This window comes from Nicotiana sylvestris, chromosome 7 (genome assembly GCF_000393655.2).
Source record: "Nicotiana sylvestris chromosome 7, ASM39365v2, whole genome shotgun sequence".
NCBI classification, from domain to species: domain Eukaryota; kingdom Viridiplantae; phylum Streptophyta; class Magnoliopsida; order Solanales; family Solanaceae; genus Nicotiana; species Nicotiana sylvestris.
Genome location: NC_091063.1, coordinates 2697945 through 2722825, shown reverse-complemented (window position 1 = coordinate 2722825; position 24881 = coordinate 2697945). Strand labels below are relative to the sequence as shown.

Genomic DNA, 24881 nt, shown 5'->3' with positions numbered 1-24881 from the left:
AGGGATAGGGTCAGTTGCCATGCCAGAACTAGAAGATACGTTAACCAATTTTTTTAGAGAGGATGTTGTAAGTTCAGCAGGGTTGTGAGCAGTTGGTATCACTGGAATCAGGGAAAGCAGATACATAATAGTGAAGTAAAGAGGACAAGAACTCTATATGAAGAATGGAGAAGAAGACACAGAGATTCGATATTAAGAGTGCAAAACATAAATGAATGGTTTCATATCCCTATTATAAGAGTTCAAGCATCAGGATCGAGAAATCAAACCATCATTACCCAGTGCAGGTATCAAAATAGCAGAGGCACGAGAAACGATGCAAGGCATTGGGAAAATGTGTAATAATGACACATGATGTCACTTTAAAGCAATGTGACCCCAAAGGTTGCGGCTCACGAAAGGTCACGTTGTCACCTCGTCTGAAACTCCACTACTCGACTTGCTCATCCAAATATCTTGACCATGACAAACAGGGTCCGCTCATCAAGGCCATCCAGGGTCGGCCTAAATAAGCGGAAGGACTAACTATATAGGCCAAAATCTACCCTAAGGAAATTTAGCATAAAGTGGCATTAAGGCAAGGATTGGTCGAGGTCGACCAGGAAGTAGTGATATTTGTGGTCGGACTGTCAACAACGACCAAGGTCGAGCACCAAAGACAGAATAATAACGGTTAATTTTTGTTATAGGATAGTAAAGAGAATATTCTATTGAATATTCTCTGCACTTGTACTTTTAGGGTTTGTTAGGGATATGTTTCATATAAATAGAAAAGAGACAATGGTGTAAGACATGTAATATTCACTTAACAAGAACACTTTTTAGAATAAGATTCTCTCTCTCTAGCAAAGATACAAACTTTACCTTTTCATCAAGATTCTTACTTACATTATTTTATGTTTTTCCATAAGATCCAAGAATAGTTCAAACATTCTAGGATTTGTCTATCATTCATCATTGTCAGGAGGAACAATCATCTATCTCACTCATCATTGGGTGAATCATTCTCCCTATTTACATAAATTCCACTTATTGTTATTTATTGCTAGTTATTCCTCCATTATTGCTCAAACCTGTTGGAATATTAAATGTGTGTTACCTTCAATCTCTCACTGACTTTATCCTATCTTATCTATGCTGTCAAGTTCTATATCTAGAGATATTATTATTGATTAACTTTAACCCCTCATTACATAAAATTTAATAGTTTAACCGAAAGTTTATATTTTTTGGTCAAATAGATTAAACCTTAATTTACTTGTGCTACATACAAATGAAATCTTAAAGAGCTTAACTAATATACCCAAGAGATGTTTACATGCAAGTAGTTCATAACAACAATAACTACCCAGTAAAATTCCATAAGTAAGGTATGGGGAGGATATTGTATTTGCAGACCTCACCCATACCCTGGAGGGATAGTGAGGCTGTTTTCGATAAACCCTCGCCTCAAATAGACGAGAATAGACAATACATCAGTAAGAACAACAAAAGTCAGAAAGATAATACCAGCATCGTAAGAACCAGAAAATAGATGGAAAAGCAATAACAACCAGTAATAATGGCATGGTACTATGAAAATGAAAAAATAGTGCGAACATAATATGAACCACTAGCAATCTAAAATAAAACACTATCAAACTAGCCTCACACCTAGTACAAATTATAAAAATGCTCAACTACCCCTAACCTTCAACCCTAATGCTCGACCTCTACACCTTTTTATCAAGGATTATGTCCTCGAAAATCTGAAGTCGTGTCATGTCTTGCCTTATCACCTCTTCCATTACTTCTTAGGACGTTATCCACCTCTTCTCATACCTGCCAAATCCAACCACACATACCTCCTTATCGGGGCATCTAGATTTCTCCTCCACACGTGCCCGAACCATCTAAGTTTTGCTTCCCGCATCTTATCTTTCGTGGGAGTCACACCCACCTTCACTCGAATATCTTCATTCCTAATCTTATCTAACCTAGTGTGCCCTCACGTCCATCTCAACATCTTCATTTATGCTACTTTCATCTTCTGGGTATGTGAATTCTTGACTGGCCAACACTCTGCCCCACATAGCATGGCTGGTCTAACCATCACTCTATAGAACTTACCTTTAAATTTCAGGTTGCATATTCTTGTCACACAAGATACCAGATGATAACCTCAATTTCATCTACCCTACCCCTATACGGTGCGTGACATCCTCGTCAATCTCCACACCCCCTAGATAACGGACCCAAGGTACTTGAAACTTCTCCTCTTGGGGATGACTTGTGAGTCAAGCCTCATATCCATGCTCGCTTCTCCTGTCACATCGTTGAACTTGCACTCCAAGTATTCTGTTTTAGTCCTACTCAACTTGAAACCTTTAGACTCAAGGGTCTGTCTCCAAACCTCCAACCTCTCGTTAGCACTGCCTTGCGTCTCATAAAAAATAAGAACGAGCAGAGCGCAGATCCTTGGTGTAACCCAAATCGAAAAATGCTCCAAGTCACCTCCCACTGTCCTAACCCGTATCTTAGCTCCCTTAATCACCCTAATGTAAGCTAGCGGAACATATGCAAGTCGTTCATAAAAAGTAAAATTTGTAATCTTTAAAATTAGACAGGTTAAGGTGATCTATAGACGACAATGCAAAAATTTCTTTTAACGAGTTTAACTTATACTATACCCTTATAATGTTAAAAGAAATTACATTATCAGGTCATCCAAAAAATATTAACATGTAGTCCTTCATAAAAAGTGAGATTTGTACTCTTGAAATGAAGCAAATTACCAGTAACAACAGGTAAAGGTGACACAATCGTATAACACAAGTTAAACTCTTATCTAAAATGACCCAAATTATTTGACAACCAGTTCACACAAATTGCAGGTCTTTATCAAGAGTAAGTAGGAGATAGAAGAGTCTTGGGTCGTTTTATTGCAGGTCTTTCACTTCAACCTATTGCAGATATACTACAGTCTACAGACATTTTAATTTCTAGTCGCTATTCTTCTCTCAAGGGTAGGTTTTGCTTTAACCTATTGCATATCACTTTATGGAAGGATTCGCCTACTGCTGTAAAGTAGTCCCTAAGAAATATTTGTATCAGAAATTATTGGACCACCTAATTAATTTCCAGCACGAAGGAAACCCTAAAAATGAAAAAAAAGAAGACTTGGTAGACGATCATCTGAAAATATGAGGAGTACATGTGAATGCTACGTGTGGCTAGCATAGGTTAGAGGTCAATTCTATGTAAAATATTTTGTACAATCAAATGACTTATGAGTAATTACAGACAGTATTCTTCATGATAAACATTAATGGATAACATCTTATGCGGTTAGTATAATAACTTAAATCCGCATTAAAAATAACGTTTCCAGAGATGTAATTAGGTAGTATTAAAAACCTGCAATTAACTTGGGATCTGGGGATTAATATTGGGGATGACTAAACTTTTGAAGATAGGGTTGATCAGTCATTTGGTCGTGTGGTAGTATTCTGCTCCTCTTCTCTCCTTTTGGTAAATTTGTCCTCTTTTAACTTGTTTAGTTGTCCATGAAGTCACGTGAATGTCTAACCCCCCTTCCTCTTTCTTCCTCAGCTTTTCCTTCTTTTTTTTTTGGTTTTCTACCAGTGTCCGGTACTTACATTAGGATTCGACTAAATATAAAGTCGCGACGAAAGGCAGAGTAGCTTTGTTATGACCTAAATCTTACTAAATTGTGATAGCACCTAACCAACCCGTTAGGTGAACCAAATAACATAAGATATAACACACAAATTGAAGATCATCAAATTAATAATGAAATAAGGATGCGAATTTTAACACAAACTACCCCAAGAACTGGTGTCACAAGTCATGAGCAACTAAGAATAGGAATACAACAACAACAAACCCTGTGTAATCCCACAAAGTGGAGCCTAAGGAGGGTAGAATGTACGCAAACTTTACCCCTACCTTACGACGGTAGATTGTTATAGAAATATAATACTGATAAGAAAATACATCATCTGTTTGAATATATCTAAATAGAAATATAAGATCCCAAGTTACCGTGAATAAACAACAGCTATTAACTAGAAAGGTCACTCTCGAACTGTGCATCAACTCAGCTACTATACCCAACAAAGATAATTATATACCTAGAGCTCGAACCCAAAATCTTTGGCTAAGTACGAGCCCTTTACCTTTTCCTTTTCCTTTGCACCTCCTGGCAAAGACTTTAAAATCTTTCCTCATTTAACTCTTTTAAGACTCCCTCCACCATTTCTTGATCGCTGATCTCCTATCTCATAAGAAGAAACTCTTCTTCTTTCATCTTTCTTCTTTGTTTTCCCTTTCCAATGACTCCAACTGATCACATAACTAATTCTACTCCTCCTCCTCCTTTTCCTTTTGTGCTTAATAATGAGGATTATGATCTAAACCATTCTCTTGTTAGCCCTTATAATAACTATCAGCCTTCTTCCGCATCTTCTTACTCGTCGCCATATCAGTTTTTCTTCAACTCAACTACTAATCAGAATCAAACGGGATATTATCATCATGATGAATATTATACGCCACCGCACCAACCTGAGGTATATACAAGAAAAGGGTGTTTTTCTTTCTCATGTTGGATCATGTTACTATATCCACACAAAAAAATTATACAAATACGATAATTTTTTCCAAGATCACTTGGATTTTAATTTGTTCTTACGGTAATTAGTAAGTAATTAATGTTGACTGTGCTTTCTTTGTGGATTATAGGGGGATAATGAAGGTGGATCATATGATGTAGAGAAGAAAAACAAGGTGGGGAGTGGCCTCAAACTGACCTTGTGGAAGAGAGAAGACAAGTATCATGAGAATCAAAACGAGAAAGATCCAGTCAAGTGGATGTCTTCAAAGATAAACACCTCGGATGGGGCAAGAATGGAAAAGACCACAAATAATACTTACATCAAACTGAAGTTGGAAGATCAGAAGCAGCAGCCATCATATCCTTTAGAAAGTACTGATTACAGCAGCAACAGCTCCAATAATAGTAATAATAATATCCCTATTAGGGTTTGTGCTGATTGTAACACTACTAAGACCCCTCTTTGGAGAAGTGGTCCTAAAGGACCTAAGGTAATTCATCATTTCTTTCTTTTAATGAATATGTTTTGTTGAGACATAATATAATTAAGTACTAATTAAAAGTATATTATCTCTAATAACTTGAAGTTTTGGATGAGATGATCATACACATATTTAACATTGTATCAAAGCAAGCCAAAGTCTTGGGTTCAAATCTTATTGTCATCCATAAAAAGTTTTCCATGCTTTTGGTGTTCAAGGGCAACCCGGTGGTCAGTACACAAGGCATCCTGCGTTCACGCAGGATTTTAGGAAGGCTGCACCGCAAGGGTGTGATGTAGATGGTTTATCCTAATGCAAGCATTAGTGGCTACTTCAACGGCTTGAACTATAGTGATCTATAGGCACTAACGAAGCCAGGAATTTTCGAAGGGTGTTCATACTTGAACGAAGTGAAAAAAAATTGCCGATAAAGGGTGTTCTATATAAGTTATATACCTATAAAATTTAATATTTTACCTATATATACCGTATAATTTTTCAAAGAAGGGTGGCCAACCCTTAAGTGAATGTAGCTTCGTCCCTGCCTATAGGCTTTAGGTGTATGAAAAAGAAATCAACTTACTACATGACATAATATAATTAAGTAATTAAGTGTGCTAGATAGTTTAATTTTCTATGAAATGATCACCGTTCTTTTTCCATTTTGCTCATGTTAATCAAAATTGGTACTGAAATCTTGATATTACATGTGGTGCAGACACTGTGCAACGCATGTGGGATCCGACAAAGGAAGGCAAGAAGAGCCATGGCAGCAGCAGCAGCGAATGGAGAAACTCTCACAACTGAAACATCATCATCTTCAATGAAGAAAAAGGTGAAACACTTACACAAGGAGAAGATTACAAACGTTAATGTTACATTACCCTACAAGAAAAGGTGCAAATTTGGTCCATCCTCCTCTAGTAATACTGCACCAAAGAAGCTTGGTAATTTCGAGGATTTCTTGATTAAGTTGAGCAACAATTTGGCCTTGCACCAAATTTTCCCACAAGACGAAAAAGAGGCAGCAATCCTCCTAATGGCACTCTCTAGTGGCCTTGTTCATGGTTAATTAATTATTTGTCTCCATTAGCCTTTTCCTTTCCAATAATAAGTTAAGAATTTCTTGAGTTTTAATTTATAGCTAGCCTTAGATGGGAGTAGCACTAATAAATCAACAGTGTGAAGTTTGAGTTTGAGGTTATAATTAGTAAGAAATGTGAGATGTTATTAGTGTTAGTAAGAGTGAGAGTGAGCCAATTAATCGTGAAATTTTTTAATAATTTAAATATGCTTTTGTGTGGTGATGATCGTTGTAAGATCATAATGATAGATTTGAACAAGGTGAAAACAAGAAAGTTTGCCACTTGACTTACTTACTACTTCTATCTAGTTGTGAGGATACTAATTTATATATTAATTGAACAATTTCTTAGTGCTTACTTTCTCGTCTTACTATTCATAGATCTTATCAGCAACCATTTTTCTATTCAAGTTCTTCTTTATTTGGAAACAATATATAGTACTTGTGTTTCTTGATTCTGCTAACTGATACAAAAGCCGAATTAATGTTATAAGTTGGGTAAAGCACTTATGATTGAATGATAATTAGCCAAAAGTACAACCAGACATCTAAAATTTATTTATGATGTCACAGAGATGAATACTGAATCTTGCTAATTTGGTGAGCTACTTCGACTTTGAACTGTTAGATTAAAGAGCATAATAGGTAAAACTCAGAGCTCGTCCTGAGCTCAGAGCTCGTCGCACCGGGCGTGCCTAGTGTTGTTTACATCTTCTGTATGGTTTGCAAGTTATTGAGTAGGTTACCTAGTGCGCACTCGAAGGTTAGTTGCTACGGGTTTCCCCGGGAATTTTCCAACAAACAAAAAAATGAACTGTGTGATTATATCCCGGAGGAAAATTTGAAATTATTGTATCCCATGTTTGATAGAATTTATATTCCGAGATTTGCAATCCCAGAACTGTTATACAACAACTGTACTACATTATTTTTATATCGCACTCTATGTTTTTTTTCGATACATGAGGGAGAAAAAGGGGAGGGAATTACAAGGTGGAAATCGAACTCTCACCAACAAGATGAAAATTTCACCTAATTGGACTACTAAGATTCCCCTATCGCACTATATGTAAAATAACAATTCCGCGATTATTAACATCAAGCTTATATTCCCAATATATTTGTTCTTCTCTCCTTGAGCCGAGGGTCTATCGGAAACAGCCTATTTATCTTTATAAGGTAGGGATAAGGTCTGCATACACACTACCCTCGCTAGACCCTATTTATGAGAATACACTGGGTTCGTTGTTGTTGTTATTTGTTCTTCTCCAAAGCTTTTCTCCCAAAAATTTTAAGAAAGTCAAGGTTGAAATTGGAAGTAAAAGTTTATGTAAGTTTATTAAAAGTGTAAAATCAAATACATATTTCATATTATACCATGTATATCTCATTTCGAATTTAATTTAATGAACAAAACATATATACATTGAATAATTTCATTATATTTTATTTCAAGTATTATAGTTCTCATATTATAATCCCAACATATAACTTATTCAAGTTTTTAATCTAAACTAGTCCTAGGATACGCGCTTTGCGCGTGTATCCTATATTCATAAATATACGATTTTGGAAAAAAATCTCTCTCTATCTTTCTTATATATACTACATAATATGTTTGGGTTGTAAATAAAAAAATAGAAAAAAAAGTAATATGTCATCACATTAGTCATCGAATGCTTTATTATTCTTGTTTTCTCGTTTGCTCCGCCAATATTGAGTTAATATTTTACAAGAAATAATATATAAAAAATATAGGGAGTTGTCACTCTTTATAATACTGAATGAAGGAGAAAAAATACAACTCATTTAGAATATATTTTGTCTTTTAATATTTTATCCTTATCGCTTCAAATTTGCACTTAACCAACTTGATATAATCAATTTTTCTCTATCTCTAATTTTTCTTTACGCCGGTATCTTTCTTATGAAAATTAAAATATATGTACCATATGAGTTTTATCAACTTGAAAAATAATTTTTTGTATATGAATAGTTTTAAAAAGAAGTGAATTGAATTTATTTTGCTATTAGTTCTAAGAACTTAATTATTTATTTTTTAAAAAGTAATTTATTTTTATTCAAATTCTTAGTATGAACTCATCCAAAATTTTATATTTAACTGTAATTATAATTTTATCCAATAAAAAATTATTTTCAAAGGGTAAAATATCGATATAACATTTTACTTTGGACAGTTGTATTTTCAAAATTATTAGTGCAATTGACTCTTATTGACCACGTCTCGTTATTTCTCGTTTAAAATCTGAAATATTTTTTACTATAAGTTCGAGATTATTAATGTGATAAAATTATCATGTAACTTTAGAGTTGTGTTAGTAAATTCTCTTTTTGGACAAATCTTCTTATTCCTCATTCTTTTTCATGAGTTTGGGAAGAATGCAATTTTAAAGACCTTGAGGTTTAACCTTTATATCATTAACTTTTCATCACCAAATATTATAAAGGACATTCATAAGCATTATGAAATTAGAAAAGGAAGAGAGAATTGAGTGGTTGATATGAATGGGTTAACTTGGCAAGTAGTATATTAGAAATATTATAAAGTTCAAAATGTTGGGCTAGGGATTTACATATATTTTGAGTTGGTACATATTAGTAGTTTTTACTTAGTTTAAATAAAGAAAGAGTTAATGATCAAAATATTTTAAAATTTCAAACTCCTAAAAAATACTCACGTTTAAAAAATCACAAAAAAACAATATTAGCTGATCTAAGAAGTCTTGTATAATGCAAAGAGTTTAACATCTAATATAACTTTTAATATGGTTAATATTACGTGTTTTAAATAATTAACTTAAAAGTTCAACTTTTAATATAGTTTACTTTGCAAAATTATTGCTAAGAAAAGTATTTTTGTAAGTATAATTTTACTCAATAACTTTAATTTCCTAAATATTAGGAGTTCCTACATTATTCTAATAAGGAAAGATTTAATAGCCATAATTTTAGTTGATTTTAAATAATTCAATTTTAGGAAAATAATTAAATGACTATTTTGTCTAGTATAAACTATATTTTAAGAGGGTAAAAAAGGCGAACGACATTTCGCTAAGGGCCTTCGTGCTTTTAATATAGCATTAATAATAATCTCTACGTAGGTGCCTCGCACGTAATAATAACCACGCCCAATAATTAATCTAAGATATGTGAATATACTTGTTACCACAAAAGTGTTAATCTCGTGCAACTTATCATATTAAAAATGTTACTTTTAATTAATCAACTTTTTATCACTATTACATTTTTAGTTACTTATACGAAAAATGGATAAAGATCGTGCATATGAGAAGACTTGACAGAGTGAACCATAAGAATTTGCTATATGTTGTGTCTTTCTACAATTTGAAGGAGGTAAAACTTTTAGTCTCTGAATATATCAACTATGTTGGCTTTGCAATTTATTTAGACGTTTTACCATTCATACTCTCATAAATTAATTGATCACCACTATTTCTTTTTTCCCCTTCCAGCTATGATATTAAATTCGAGTCTTATCAAATTGTTCTTTATTAGTAAACTTTCTCTGTTTTAATTTATGTGAACTTATTTTTTTTTGTCCATGTAAAAAAGAATGACCATTTTCCTTATTTAAAAATAATTTACCTTAATGCAATGATTTATAGCCACACAAAATATATCTGTCTCATTTTACACCACAAATTTAAAAGTTTTCTCTTTTTTTTTTAAACTCCGTATCCAGTCAATTGAATTTACATAAATTGAAACGGGGGAAAATATCATTTTTTGTTAAAATAAATGTCCTACTATGGTTTAAGAAAAGACTGAACTAAAATCTATATAAATAAACATGTCTCATGTGTATGGTTTTTTATGATAAATAATTAAAAGTTGTCTTTCAAACGTAATTTTTCCAAGCTACACAATATTCCTCAGCTTTTCTTGCTTTCCTCTACTTAGAAGTTTAAACTTTCGTATTAAAATAATAAATAAAAAGTACTTTAAAGTATTATTCGTCAAAGTAAATTAACGCTGAGAACAAAAAACGTTTGGAAGGAGGAAATCGATATTGTTAACGTACTTTTTTTATTCCTTAAAGCTTTGAATCCCAAGCTGTCCGATTTAATCTAGAAATTTAGTTCCCAATTTACAACCGAAAAAGAATTTCAACGTTAGGCTATTTACAATAATATCCTTAAATTATACATATACTTAAGGTTATAAAAGTCAACTAACGTTTAAAGGATATTTTAGTCATTCAACATTTAGCTAAATTATTCGTGCTTTTATAATAATATAGATAGATATTGATAGATAAATACATATATTCACATTTTATAGAGTACAATGCACGGCTGGCATGAATGGCTTATATCGAGAAGTTTTATTTTGTGTCTCATACAACTGACACTAATTGTATGAGACTCTTTTTTGTCTCACAAATTTGTGGACCTCAATCTTATACTTTTGGGTCCACAAAACTGTGAGACAAAAAAGTTATCTTATACAACTAGTGTCAGCTTTATAAGACACTAAATAAAATTTTCCACTTATATCGTTGAACCCATGATTGTGATAATTCACTACAAACAACAGCTATGGGTATTCGCAGAAGTCGTCTACAGAAGATTAGAGACACTACGTACTTTTTGTCTGAAAAGAGAAAGAAAAAGCATCTGATCAATTCCTGTCTTCCATTGTCAACTCCCCCTCTTCTTCCCCCCGCCCCCATCCTTTAACCACCCCCCCCCCCAAAAAAAAAAAAAAAAAAAAAAACCAACTCCGACCTTTCACAGTTTTTGTTTGATCACTATCATTTTCTGGAATTTCCTTTAAATACTTTAACTATTAATTCTGTTAACTTATACACTTTCATTTAGTTTGTAAATATGTAATTAGGTACCTGAATAAATTCGTAAGTTAGTTCTACTCAGGCCACATGAACAAAATGATATGTATTAACTACAGTTCAAATAAATTTTTTGCATAAAATATTGGTCGGGTATTTAAGATGGGTAAAGAGTACAACAATAATAACAACAAACTCAATATAATCCCACAGATGAAGTCTAGGGAAGGTAGAGTGTACACAGACCTTATTCTTAACTGGTGAAGGTAGGAAAGAGTGTTTCCGTTAAAGCATAAAAGAGTAATGGATGCAAACTAAAAGGAGAAATCTCAAATATTAACAACTATATATGGCATGTCCCATTCATGGCAAACGCAGAAAAAACCAAAATGAGGAGAGCGGTGTTACTGTTACATGTATTCTTGGCTCGCTAATGACCTTCCTCAGGTCTGCCCATCATTGGGACTTCTTATTGCAGATTGGGCAAAAAGCTCTTCAGATGTCACAGGTCTACCCATAGTTATATGTTTGGACCTAAGCTAGTGTCCTAGAGTTCCAAAAAGCCATCACAACGTTGCTAGAGCGACTACTGAGTCAAAATATCTAGCGTTAATTTAGCTGCTGCCAAATGGAGATTACATGAATCAAAAATTTTCTTAAGGAGTTGCATGTTGCATTCTCTAATGCCCCGAAATTTGTGAAAATAGCACGGGCTGGCCAGTTTTCAAATCGGTAATTGAAAAATAACTAGCGTTTACAAAGTCATTAAAAAATAGTCACTATGACCAAGAGCTTTCAGGTTCATATCCTAGTGAAGCAAAAAGCACTAGGTGATTTCTTCTTATTTGCTAATGAATATAGAGTTATCAAAAACAGAAAAGTTGAAGGGTTGCTAATCATTCCGTTTCATTTTTAACATTTAGTTAGGCATGTTTATAGCGATATACTTTCCGTGGAATCCCGCAAATTTTCTTGTTGGTGTAATCGATGACTGAATCGATAAGCCCCAAAAATCGATAAATCGAAATCGAAAAAATCGAAACCTTATTGAAACGATAACGATAAGCATATGTACAAATCGATAATCGATAAGTAATAAAAATCGAATCAATAAATCGAATGCACACCCCCTACTTCAGCACTTCCTGCCAATCTCCCTTTGCTCTCTGAATATCTTGCCATTGTAGGAGCTGCTACCATACAGTTGCTGATACTTCACAGTCAAAAAAAAGTGTTGTAAGGTTTCATTTTCTTTTTGACAGAGTGAGCATGTTTTGTCTATAATAATCCCCTCCTTGCTAGCTTTTCTTTTGAAGCTAACATCTCTTGTATTGCCAATCTTAGTATGAAAATCCACTTTGGTAGTCCATGATTATTACAAACTAGTTTCCTCCATGACACCTTCTGAAACTTCCCATGCATAGCTTTGTATATGTGTCTTATAGAGAATCTCTCCATCATATTCACCTCATTTTCTGTATATCCAGCAACCTCAAAGTAGCTTCTTGCCTTGAATATCTTTTTGATGACCCGCTATGCACTTTTTGATTTTGTGTTCCATATAGTATTCCCCTTTATGTAATATGCATGAATCCACTGGACCCACAGCTTTTCCTTTTTGGTACAGATGTTCCATAAGAGCTTGCAAATAGCTGCTTTATTCTACAGCTCCACATTGATGAAATTTAGACCTCCTGCTACCTTTGGAGCACATAGTTTATCCCATGCAATCAATGCCTTTCTAGAAGGTTCAACAGTTCTTGATCATAAGAATCTTCTGCATAATATATCTATGAACTGGATGATTTTCTTTGGCAGAATGAAAATATGAGCCCAAAATGCTTGGATTGCAACTAAGACACTCTTGATTAGCATTGCTCTGCCTGCATATGACAAAAAAATTGTTGTCCAACATTGGATCCTGCTTAGCATTCTATCAATAAAGGTTCATATTGTATAGTTGATAGTAGGGGTGGCAAATGGGCGGGTTGGGCTGAATTTGGACGGGTCAAGATGAGTTAGGTCAATAAATGGTCATTGCCCAACCCAGCCCAAAGTTTACTTGGGCTAAGATGGGATAAACAATGGTCATAACTCAACCCGCCCAACTTGACCCATATTTTAGAACCATGCTCATCTTGCATAAAAAAGCCTTTTACCTTAAAATGCATAAGTTGAAAAATATTTTGCGGGTGGGGGTGGGGGTGGGGGGTTAGAGTGGGTGCAGAAAAACGAAAAAACAAAAAATTAAAATTAAAAATACAAAAAAAAAAGTTAAAAAAATGTTTGAGGTGTTTTGCGCGGGGGGTGGGGGATAGGGTGGTGCAGAAAAAAACAAAAAAATGAAAATACAAAAAAAAAAGTAAAAACAAAATTGAGGAAGTTTGCGCGCGCGTGGGAGGGGGGGGATGCAGAAAAACAAAAATAAACAGAAAATTAAAAATACAAAAAAAAAAGTAAAACTTTTTTGAGGGGGTTTGTGTGCGCGGGAGGGTGGGGGTGCAGAAAATTAAAAATACAAAAAAAAAATGTAAAATCTTTTTTTAGGGGGTTTGCGGGGGGTGGGTAGTGCAGAAAAAACAAAAGAACAGAAAATTGAAAATACAAAAAAAAAGAGTAAAATTAGGGCAACGTAAATTTCTAGATAAGTTGGGTTGAGATATCTTTGTTTTGGGTGAGTTTCAAAGGTTGTATTTGGTTTGCTTAATGGGTCAGAATGGGCTATAAAAAAATAATGGGTTAACTTGGGTTCAACCCAAATTGACCTTGAGCTAAAATGTTTGTACCCCAACCCATTAATCTCTGGGCGGGTTGGGCGGGTTGGATGAGTTTGGGCTCAAATTGTCACCCCTAGTTGATAGCCTCTTTGTGCTCAAAGGGACCCCTAGGTATCTGAAAGGTAGTTCTCCTTTAGTATATCCTAGCATGTCCATAATATGCTGCTGAGTTATGTTGTTCACTCCGCCAAAATAAATATAGCTTTTGCTTGGATTTGCAATTAGTCTTGAGGCTGCAGAAAATACTTGAAATTGTTGATAAAGTATCTTGACTGATTGTATGTCCCCTTTACAGAAAAGTAATAAATCATCAATAAATCCCAATTGCACTAGTTTGACTTTGGCACATTTTGGGTGAAATTTGAATTTCTTGTTCTCCTTCAAAGGCTTCAATAGTCTACTCAAATACTCCATGGCCATCACAAATAATACTGGCAATAGGGGATTCCCCTGCCTGAGTCCTTTCCTTCTCTCAAATGGTTTAGCTGGCTTCCCATAATTATAACAGAGTAGGCAATTGTACTAATGCACGCCATTATCCACTTCACAAATTTTTCAGGGAATCCCAACAGCTTCATCACTTGTTCAATATATACCCATTCCACAGAATCATATGTTTTCTGAATATCAATTTTGAGCATGCATCTTGGCGATATGTTCTTCCTCCCATAACCATTGACCAATTCATGACTTATGATAATGTTATCAGTAATCATTCTGCCTGGCACAAAAGTTGTTTGGCAGGTATCTATTAGGTCTGTCATAACTTCTTGTAATTTTGTTGTTAGGACTTTTGATATTATCTTGTACAGCACAGTGCAGTAAGAATAGGCATGAATTCCTTGATGTTAGTTGGGTTCTTGACTTTAGGTATCAAGGTAATAGTGGTGCAGTTAATGGCTTTGCACATTTTAGTAGTTTCAAAGAACTCCATTACTACTGTAGTAACCTCATCACCCTGTATGTGCCATGTCTTCTTGAAAAATAAAGAATTATAGCCATCACATCCCGGTGTTTTATTATCATCAATGTCTACTATAGCTTTCTTCACTTCCTCTCTAGTAACTGGCTTTGATTAGCTGCAGTTGTTGCTGCCTGTTCAAAATATAGCCATTCTGCATGATTTTTGGGATAACTACTGGCATTTGTGAAGCTGTTGTACCAAGAAGTTTTTTGTAGAAAGAGTTAATACCCTAAAATCCCTCTAAACTATCACGTTTTTGTCAGTTTCCTACTTAATCTATTTGGTGTCCCTGTAATCCCCCTGAACTATATCTCTGTAGTTATTAAAAGCCCCCTCGTTACTTTTTTGGCAAAATGTGTGAAATAACTTGTTTAAAGGCGCGTGGAAGATGAAATTATCCATAAAATGGCCCCACCTGACCTACTTCTAACGGCTAATTAGCATTAAGATATTCAATTTTTTTTCCTTTCTATTTTCTTTTTATTCCAAATTTTTTTTCTTTATTTTTACCCGCTTTTTCATTTTTTTTTACCTTTCTTCTTCCTTTCTCCTTATTATTATGGGTTCCATTTGAAACTTTTCTCTTCTTTTATTTCTTCTGAAATTACATTTCTTCTTCATTTTTTCTTTATTTATTTCTCTATAACTTCTCTTTCTTGTCAAACCCTAGCTTTTTTAAATCCCAAATCTCTGGCTAAACCAAAAACTACAGTGAATTCAAAGGTTAGCGTGAAAAAACTACATCGAAATCAAAGGTTAATGGTGAAAATCCAGATTGATAGAAGGGGTAACCATTGTTGGAGGAGATGGAAGAACAAAGGCTTTTACCCATTTTTCATTTTTGATTATTAGTTCAAATTATTAAGTAAAATTATAATTAAACTATGCTCGACTAAGTAGCCACGTGTTGTAAACTCATAGTTTAAAGTTAATTGGGAGCATGCATCATACAAACCTAGAAAAAATCAACGAAGAGGTTTTTAGTAACTAGGGAGATATAGTTCAAAGGAGTTTTGGGGACACCGGATAGTTTAAGTAGGAAACTGACAAAAACATGATAGTTTAGGATGGTTTTAGGGTATTAACTCTTGTAGAAACTCAATATGTCCTTTTCTACTTCAGTAGCACTTTGGAGGATTTGCCCTGCACTATTAGTTAATCTGCCAATATGATTACTTGTTTGTCTGTATTTCACATAGGCATGGAAATATGCTGTGTTAGAATCCCCTAGCTTAAGCCATTTGATTCTTGACTTCTGCTTCAACACACTTTCCTCCACCTCCAACCATTTTGCCACCTCAAATTTAGCAACCTTTTCTTGTAGTATTGCTTCATTTTCATTTCTTGGAAGTGTCATCTGAGCTTGAATGCCTTTTAATTTGCTCCTTGCTACTTGAATCTTGTGTCCGATACTGTTAAAATCTTAGTTTTTCAGCTGCTTTAGATCTCCTTTTAGCATTTTGAGCTTATTCCACACATTTAGCATTGCAGTTCCCCTGTACCTCTTTCTCCAGCATTGCTTAACTATTTCATCAAAGTCTTGGTGGCTGGCCAAATAGTTGAAAAACTTGAAAGGTCGCCTACCTTCTTGCTTAGTATCATCAATGGTTATTTTCAAAGGACAATGATCTAAAAACCCAGGGTTCATAATGATCCCCTCCATGGCAAGCCATTTCTAAATCCACTCTCCATTAACCAATATTCTATCAATTCTACTATGAACATGATTGTTTGTCCAGGTGAACTTCTCCTCACTATTCCGAGTTCATCTAATCTAGTATCCATTATGAAGTTTTTGAAATCTCTCACCTCTATCTCTTGTACTGGATTCCCCTGCACTCTATCCTCAATAGACATAATAGTATTAAAATCCCACATTATTAAGCTTGGGCCATTGACTCCATTCATAGTTCCCTTCAGATCCTCCCATAGTATCATCATGTCTTGTATAGTATGCATTTCATAGACTGCACCAAAGTTGAAATTGATTCTGTGTTGTCTCATAATTGCTTGCCTACTATATATTGTTCATGTACTCGAATAACCTCAAATTCCACCTTTGTTTGGTCCCATACTACCCAGATCCTGCCTCCTGGTGCCTCATCATAATTAGCTACCCATTGCCAGTTACTAAACACCTTCTTCATTATTGGATCAACATTAGTTGCCTTGACTCTATTTTCTAGAACAGCCATTAAAACCATATTATTCTCTCTGCAATATTTTTTAGTTCTTTTTGCTTATACACTTTATTCAACATTCCATGTTGTGATATTCATCATGATATAGTAGTTATTTTTGGGCCTCATCCTCTGTCACTTCTGCTCTGCTGCCCTCTTGCCCCCTGAGCTTCAGATAATTGCACAATCTTCTAGGCAGTATCAACTAGTGCTTTGAATGCATTGCCAATGTCTATTTCATTCTCTCTTACGGCTCCCATATTCTTCTTTGATGCAGACTTTCCTCTAGCAAGTTGCCATTGCTCTTCATTTTCCTACGGGATAGGCACCTCTTCACCTTTTGATTCCATTTGATTCAGGAATCTATCATAAGCATCAATTTTATCCACATTGGGATCAAGCACCCTCACTATTCTCCATTCTTGTTTTTGTTTCTGGTCAATACCTCTTTGTTGTCCTCCCTCCTGCTTCTGCTTCTTTTGATATCTACACGAGTGGCCTATTTGACAACATGTCCGGCAATACTGAGGCTTCCAATCATATTGTACCACCTATTCGATCACCTTTCCCTTAGGGTCATATAATTTGATTGACTCTAATAATGGCCTAGTAATATCCATTTCAATTAACACCTTAGCATATGAGACTCTATCAGCCATTGTAGTACATGCATCAGCATACAAAGGCTTTCCCAAACGACTCCCAATTTTGCTTAGGGCCCGGTTACTTCAATAGTTAAGTGGTAGCTTAGGGAGTTTGATCCATAGAGGCATGTTTTAAGCACTTCCTCATTGAAATCAAATCCTTCCGTCCATGGTCTAAGTATGATTGGTCTGATATTCATAGTAAATGGACAATTCAGTATCACTTCATCCCTCTCTTCACAGTTGTTCATCAAAACTATGAAATACCCATCGTTATGGAAGAGTACCTTAGGTTTTCTGACTTTACTCCATTGGCTTGCTATGAATCGCTCAATTGCCCCAATAGTTGGAGTATTTCCCACCGCGTACAAGATTATTGCTCGATTCCATTTCTGATTTTCCTATGCAATGTCCTCATCCAGCAATTGTACTACAACTTCTTCGTCCTGTATCACTGGAGGAATGTAGGATAAATTCATATCCTTAGCTGCAAATTGGTTCTCGTGAAACAAGCCTGCCCAGGATCTTCCCCCATTTCTAGCCTGCGCGGATTTCACATCTTGCGTGTTTTTCTCATTGACGATCTCAGTACTTCTCTGTTCCTTTGGCAAGTTTGCATTTACTGTTCCATTGCTCTGTGATTTGCTCGTACTCGCACCACTAATTGAAGTCATCGATACAGCTACTCCTTTAGCTCCAGAACTCACCAACGGTGTCAAGAGAGTGACTAGGCTCACCGGTGTTGCCAATTTAGTTCGAGCACTACCCAGATCTGGCCAATTTAGGTCATTGTCACTTTCCGGATCTAAATATTCCTCTTGCATTTTCTTTTTAGCTTTTGATGTTTGTTTTCCTTGCTCTCGCGTGATGATGTCGGTTAATTTCCTTTCTACCACTGGTGTTGGTGCTTTTCTTTGATCTTCCTCTTCCTCCCATTTCCGGCGATGGCGCAGGTTAGTTAGCACCTAACGTGCGCCGAGAGAAAAAGAAAGTCGTCTGATTATTTTTTCGAATTTTGAATAGTGTTTTTGTTCAGATTTATCTTTACATGAAAAGTTGCTGAATTTCAATTACTTTTGAAACTGTGACTATTTTTCAATTACCACTTGTAAATCTGACTATTTCTTAATTTCACCCCGAAATTGTGGTAATTTGTCGGTAACCTATTTCATAGGCAAACCAATGTTTATTCTGAAATAGTTGCATCTAAGAACTTGGGTAGCTCTGTATAATAGTTCAATAGATCAAATTGCTGATGTCCTCGCCAAAAGCCTATGCATACGAAGATTTCAATATCTACAAGACAAGCTTGCAATGGTCTCCACACAACCGCAATAGAGGATAGATAACCATGTAGCTCAAAATACAAATGATGGTTTGTGATACAACAACAAAACCAATGTAATCCCACAAGTGGGGTCTGGGGAGGATAGTTTGATAACTCATGAATTATCAAAACACAAATGACCCCATTTTCCGAAAAGCAGTTGGCAAGAAGTTCGTTTCACTAAACAAATCAGTAATGCAACTCCATTTAATTTCCTCCACTAACAAAAAAAATATCTATTATATCAAATCATTTATCATCAATTACTGCCTCCTAAAACAGCAGTAGTATCAGTTAGATCAAATGTGAACTGATTTAAGAAAATTATACCAAGTAGTAAATGTGTACCAGTAAAACTAATCTCAGCCGACGAAAAATGGGATTAAATGAACGGCCAGGTTTGTATCAGATCTTCAGGATGGAATCTGCTCATATGAACTACTTCAATAGAGATTTTTCTTTAGTGACTTTCTTTCTTTTCTTCTTGGTCTTGAGGTTTGAACTTCCACTTTTCTTCTAGCATCCATTCAGAAATACTGTGCTACTGCTCAACAGAAAGGGGCAGAGTGAGAGTAGTAGTCTTACTTGGAGTAATGCGTAGTTTAGCGGTAGTTTTCCTTTCCTTTCTTAGCAGGCCTTGCAAAGAGGTAAGCTGCAAAAGTAAAAACATCTATCAATTTTTTACAAGTCACAGAAGCTGAGCTATTAAAACATCTGAAGAATGAAGGATTTAAGTGAAACATTTCAAAATGCTAGCCAGAAATAAGAAAACAAATTCACCAACACCTTCCATGATGTACTCGACATAGAGTTTTTATTAAGCACATGGCTCCAGATTTTAACTACAAAGTTACACTTGAGTGAAAAAAAATTAGCATTTGAAGCAAGTACTACAAAAGATTGAGACAATCAAATTGTTTTCCCCACACAATGATGGTGGTTAAGTATTGTATTGCATCATAGACTAAGATAAGGTCATATAAAAAAGTGGTTACATGTATGTGCACAGTGATGCATGGTTGTAGAACCAACAAGTACATCTGTCCTTTTATCCTCATGCAAATATTTTACTAATCACTTGTGCCATTACCTCTCTTCCATCTTTCTTCCTCCCTTGCTTTCCTCTTTTTCTTCTTGCCCTTCCTGAGCCGAGGGTCTATTGGAAACATCCTCTCTACCTGCATTAGGTAGGGGTAAGGTCTGCGTCCAGACTACCCTCCCCAGACCCCTTGGGATCAAACTGGGTTTGTTGTTGTTGTTGTTGTTATTACTTGTGCCATTACCTCTCTTCCTCAAGTAGATGTCTATCCGTCTGTATGCTCCTGTACACAGTCCTAGGCAGAGCCTAATTAACAATAGGAGCTGAACTCAACCTCTATCTCTATAGTTATCAAATTCTGATCATTGAATCAAATAACCCAATGAAACACATGCTTATACATAGATAAGAAAGAGAAACACAGAGAACTCGAGATGTTGTGTCTGGCAAATCACTGGTTAATTCCAACTCCAGATTAAAAATAAAACTTCAGCATAATAAGATAAAAAATATATAACAGAAACACCGCTTATTCTCTAAATTTGAAATATTCATCATGAAGAACTCATTCATATTCCACAAAGACAAGCAGAAAGAGGAACTTCTGTTACGAGTGATGCTTCTATTTTCTAGACTAAATGACTGCTCAGAAGATGAAGTTCAACTTGAATCCCCTAAAAGCTTAAAGGCCCAAATTCCTTCTGTAATCAAGAAAGAATCTGAACGTAGTTATACTAGACATGCATGTTTCTGAATGGATAGCGAGAAGCAACTACACCATCCAAACTACTCTGTCTGAATCTGTATTTACAAAAGAAGTATCATGAATCATCTGAAATCAACAAAACTAGGGCTTGTCAATTTTCAGTCCCATAAATCATAAAACATCGGTTCTCCATACAGCAGGAATATATCACACAACTCAGCTATTACTATCTTTATTTATCCTCAAATACATGGTATGAACTATAAAACACACCTTGGCAACAATATCCAGAACACCTATTCAAATTCTTTCACTCATTCAAAAAAGCAGATTGAGCAGGTACCAGAGTACAGAGAGCATTAAAGCTCTTAGATAACTGTGCTAAACTTATTACTCCTATAAACCCAAACAAGAGACAATGTCCAAAAAAATCAAAGTGACTGGCCAATTATTTATTGTGAACATCACGATCCATCCACATACAGATTTTGCACAGTACATGACAGTGTCAGGTACAAAACATTCGGCACAGAAATCCAAGATATGGAAAAACCTTAAAGTGTTGTCGAAAACCAGTTCCAATATCCACAACAGACATGCAAGAACTTATTAATCAATAACACCATATGCAAATGCTTTTTATTTGAAGGACCATCCGCGCATTGGGGTTTGTGGACTTTAACGTTCAGATAAAAACATTTTGACAACTCATGAAATATCCAACACAAATGACCATCTAATGAACTACAGTGAGAAACAGTCATGGAACTCCATTAATTTCTTTCACCAGCAATAAGAGTTTCTCCTGTAACATATCATCTATTATCTAAACTGCCTACTCAAAAAGCAGTAGTATCAATTAGATTGAAGGCGAACTGATCTAAAAAGAATGGCAAGTTGTAAATGATGGATCAGTAAAACTAAGTTCAGCCTAAGAAAATTTTGAATCAATTATCTACGTTACATCAGATCTTCGGAATGGAATCTGCTCGTATGAACTGTTTCAATAGAGCTTTTTCTTCATTGATTCTCTTCTTTTCTTCTCGATTTTGAGGTTTGACCTTCCTCTTCTCTTCTAGCATCCATTCAAAAACACTGCGCTGCTGATCTACAGAAAGGGGCTCTGGTACCTTCACAGGTTCTGGAATAGGAGTAAAGATGGGTTCAAAATTTTGAGGAGCAGGCGGAGTGGGAGTACTAGTCTCAGCTGGAATAACAGGTGGTGCAATGTTGGCCTTTCTTTCCTTCTTAGCGGGCCTTGTAAAGAGGTAGGCTGTAAAGTACTAATATTTGTCAATCTCTCAAAAAGTCACAGAAACTGAGTCATTAGAACATGTAAAGAATGATAATGGCATGATGCATAAAATGATTTTCCCACAGTGAGAAAAAATTACCATTTGAAGCAAGTATTACAAAGACTGAGTCAATCAAAATGCTTTTCCCGCATCAAAATAATAACTACACATTGTATCTACATCATTTACTAAGATAAGGTCATGTGCTACCTATGTGTTCAGACTGCTTCATGGTAACCCATTGCCCGACGGCAAATAGAACCGATAAGTACTGGTGTCCAGTTTATCCATTGAAAATATTTTTATTGGTAGTTCGTGCTATCACCTCCTCTTCCTCGATTAAATGCTGCATGTCTCTCTTGCACACAGTATTAGGCAAGACCTAATTCGCATCAATAATAATAGGAGCAGACCTAAAAATCGTTATCTATTTCTGATCATTGAATCAAGTACCCAATGAAACACATGTTTACACAGAGACGATAAAGAGAAACACAAAGAATTAAAGACGATATGTCTAGCAAAATCACAGTATATCTCAACTCCAGGATTTAGGGGGAAATATAATTGACAATAGTAAGATTAAAGTTTAACAGAAACACCAACAATTTCTAAATCTGCAACAGTAATCGCGAAGAACTCATTTATATCGACAAGCACAAATGGGAACTTAAAGTGACCAGTGAAGCAACTATTCCATCCAAACTACTTTATCAGAATCTGTATTAGCAAACAAAGGGTCATAATTTAACTGAAATCAGCAACACTTGGGGCTTGTCAACTTTCAATCTCCCAAGTCATAAAACATTGGATCTCCACAAAGCAAGAATCTTCATTACAAAATCAAATATTACCATACTTATTTATCCTCCAGTACATGTTATGCACAATAAAATGCAACCCAAAACTCTACTAAGATTCTTTCATTGTCGTGCTAACAAGCAGATTAGCTACATATCAAAAGACCAAAAAAGCATTTAAGCTCATAGAAAACTGTGCCATACTTTGCACAGTACATAACAATGTCAAGTGGCAAAACATTCTTCCGCTGTGAAACTTCAAAAACGTTAAAACCCTAAATTATAATCCAAAACCCAGTTCCACCATTCAAACAGAAAGGCTAGAATCAATAATACCATGTACAAAATGCAGCCCAAGGGGTCAGAAAGATATTGGGTGGGGGTGGGGAGGTATTGTTTTACCTCCGAGGCCGAGATTGAAGATGAGAACAGCACGCCAAATAAATTTGGCACCTCGCCAACTAGTCGGCAACTCTTTCGTCTGCGTATGAGGAGGAGGAGGATCCATCTTTCTGTGCTATTTCCCTTCCAATTGGTCCCTTTCTACTAGCACACTCCCCACCTCCCCCCTCCCCCCTTACCAAGACACTTGGTTCATTTTAATTTTTTTTATTTTTACTAGTTTTTGGACGCGTGTCTTACACGTATACCCTATATTAAGTTGTACAAACTTTTAAAATGACATAAATATTATTAAAATATGTATGAGATAATATTTAAATGAAAAATATAAGCTCAAAATATGAAACGACGAGTTGAATGCAATTTGATTGGGGTATGAACTTGTGAATTGAGTAATTGCGTATTTACCTTCACTTAGATATTTTTAATATGTAATGAGATTAAATTAAAAGAAACATATGTTATAAAAGAACTATTTGTTGAGCATATAAAATTTTCGTTGTAATACAATATAATGAACACATGAGTCCTGCTTTCTTGCATTATTAAGTATAGCGGTAAAGAAACACTAAATAACATTCGTCATTTCTCTGGTTAGATGTGTCAGCAACACCTACATTAGATGTGAAAACAAAAACACAGCAACAGGGGCATTAATTTGTATCTGTTAACGCAACGGAATCAAATCTCAATCGGAAAATTGCTCCTAAGTCCACTTTATTTCTCTCGGAAACAAAGCAAAATTACCACAGAACTAAATGTCTTCTTGTGTTGATTGGAAAGAGATTATTGTTTGACCAAAAAGTATGAGACCTTTTGTAATACTAATTAAATAAGAAGATAAAGGGTAAATTCTAGTTAAATATAATAATTTCTAGATCTAAAGAATGTTTGTACAAATAATGTAGGAGTGCATTAAAACCGATTTAATACAATGTATATTAAATGATGTTGTTATTAATGAGTGGAGAATAGTGATAAGCAATAAATATGCTAAATGGCAATGCATGTAAATAGAGAGAATGATTCACCCAATATTGAATGAGGTGGATGATTCCTCTTTCTGACAATGATGTAAAATAAGAATATGAGAGAATATAGGAAGCTTTCTCAGATTTGATGCGAGAAATGTGGAATAAACACCAAATCGAATCTCTTTGGAAAGTTAATGTTTGTATTTTTCTTGAGAGTCAACTTTTCAAGAGAGTTCTTATCATATAGAATATTACATACATTTTTCTTCTTCTACCTTTCTATTTATACGAGACATGCCTCCAACCTACCCTAAAGTACAGGTATAGAGAATATCCAATGGAATATTCTCCTAGATACCTTATTATAGAACTAGCTGTTATTTGCAGACTTGAATATTCGACCTTGGCCCTGATTAACAGCTCGCCAGTAAGTTCCTTTAATCGTGTGTATGACCTCGGCCTAATCGCCCTTTAGTAACTTATCCTTGTTCCAGGTTCCCTTAGTCAGATTCTGACCCATATAGTTAGTCCCTCCGCCTGTCGAGGTTGTTTTTGGACGAGCTCGGTGGGCAGACTTCGCTAGTTACAATTTGAGAAATTTGGGCGTGTAGGTCGAGTAGTAACGTTTTTATAGTGTGGTGACAACATGGCGCTTCAAGAGCCACGTCCGCCCATTACGTCAGTTTGAAATGACGTCATAACCTCATGTGTCATTATGGCGCAAGTTCCCGATGCATTGCATCGTTTCCCGCGCCCCTTTC

General features: G+C 35.2%; 2 protein-coding genes and 1 long non-coding RNA gene across 3 annotated transcripts; 1 reads left to right on the top strand and 2 right to left on the bottom strand.

The window, feature by feature from the left end:
- Window positions 1-4148: 4148 nt before the first annotated feature.
- On the top strand, window positions 4149-6539 carry LOC104219466 (putative GATA transcription factor 22). The gene is made up of 3 exons (XM_009770159.2): window positions 4149-4571; window positions 4744-5106; window positions 5816-6539. The coding sequence occupies exons 1-3, from the start codon at window positions 4335-4337 to the stop codon at window positions 6167-6169; spliced, it is 954 nt and encodes a 317-aa protein (XP_009768461.1). The 5' UTR covers window positions 4149-4334; the 3' UTR covers window positions 6170-6539.
- Window positions 6540-14208: 7669 nt separating this feature from the next.
- Window positions 14209-14723, bottom strand: LOC104219483 (uncharacterized). The gene is made up of 2 exons (XM_009770174.1): window positions 14600-14723; window positions 14209-14510 (listed from the first exon to the last, which is right to left on the bottom strand). Exons 1-2 carry the CDS (start codon window positions 14721-14723, stop codon window positions 14209-14211), a joined length of 426 nt encoding a protein of 141 aa, XP_009768476.1.
- Window positions 14724-18897: 4174 nt separating this feature from the next.
- On the bottom strand, window positions 18898-23237 carry LOC104219451 (uncharacterized). Its single transcript, XR_709279.2, has 3 exons — window positions 23147-23237; window positions 19995-20226; window positions 18898-19556 (listed from the first exon to the last, which is right to left on the bottom strand). It is a non-coding gene; the product is annotated as an uncharacterized lncRNA (long non-coding RNA).
- Between the last annotated feature and the right edge of the window lie 1644 nt (window positions 23238-24881).

Coding starts and splice junctions, on each gene's coding strand:
- LOC104219483 (XM_009770174.1), bottom strand. CDS start 14,723: ATGGAGTTCTTTGAAACTACTAAAATGTGCAAAGCCATTAACTGCACC. Junction 14,511..14,599: donor TATTCTTACTGCACTGTGCT/GTACAAGATAAT, acceptor CTTTTGTGCCAG/GCAGAATGATTACTGATAAC.
- LOC104219466 (XM_009770159.2), top strand. CDS start 4,335: ATGACTCCAACTGATCACATAACTAATTCTACTCCTCCTCCTCCTTTT. Junction 4,572..4,743: donor CGCCACCGCACCAACCTGAG/GTATATACAAGA, acceptor TGTGGATTATAG/GGGGATAATGAAGGTGGATC. Junction 5,107..5,815: donor GTGGTCCTAAAGGACCTAAG/GTAATTCATCAT, acceptor CATGTGGTGCAG/ACACTGTGCAACGCATGTGG.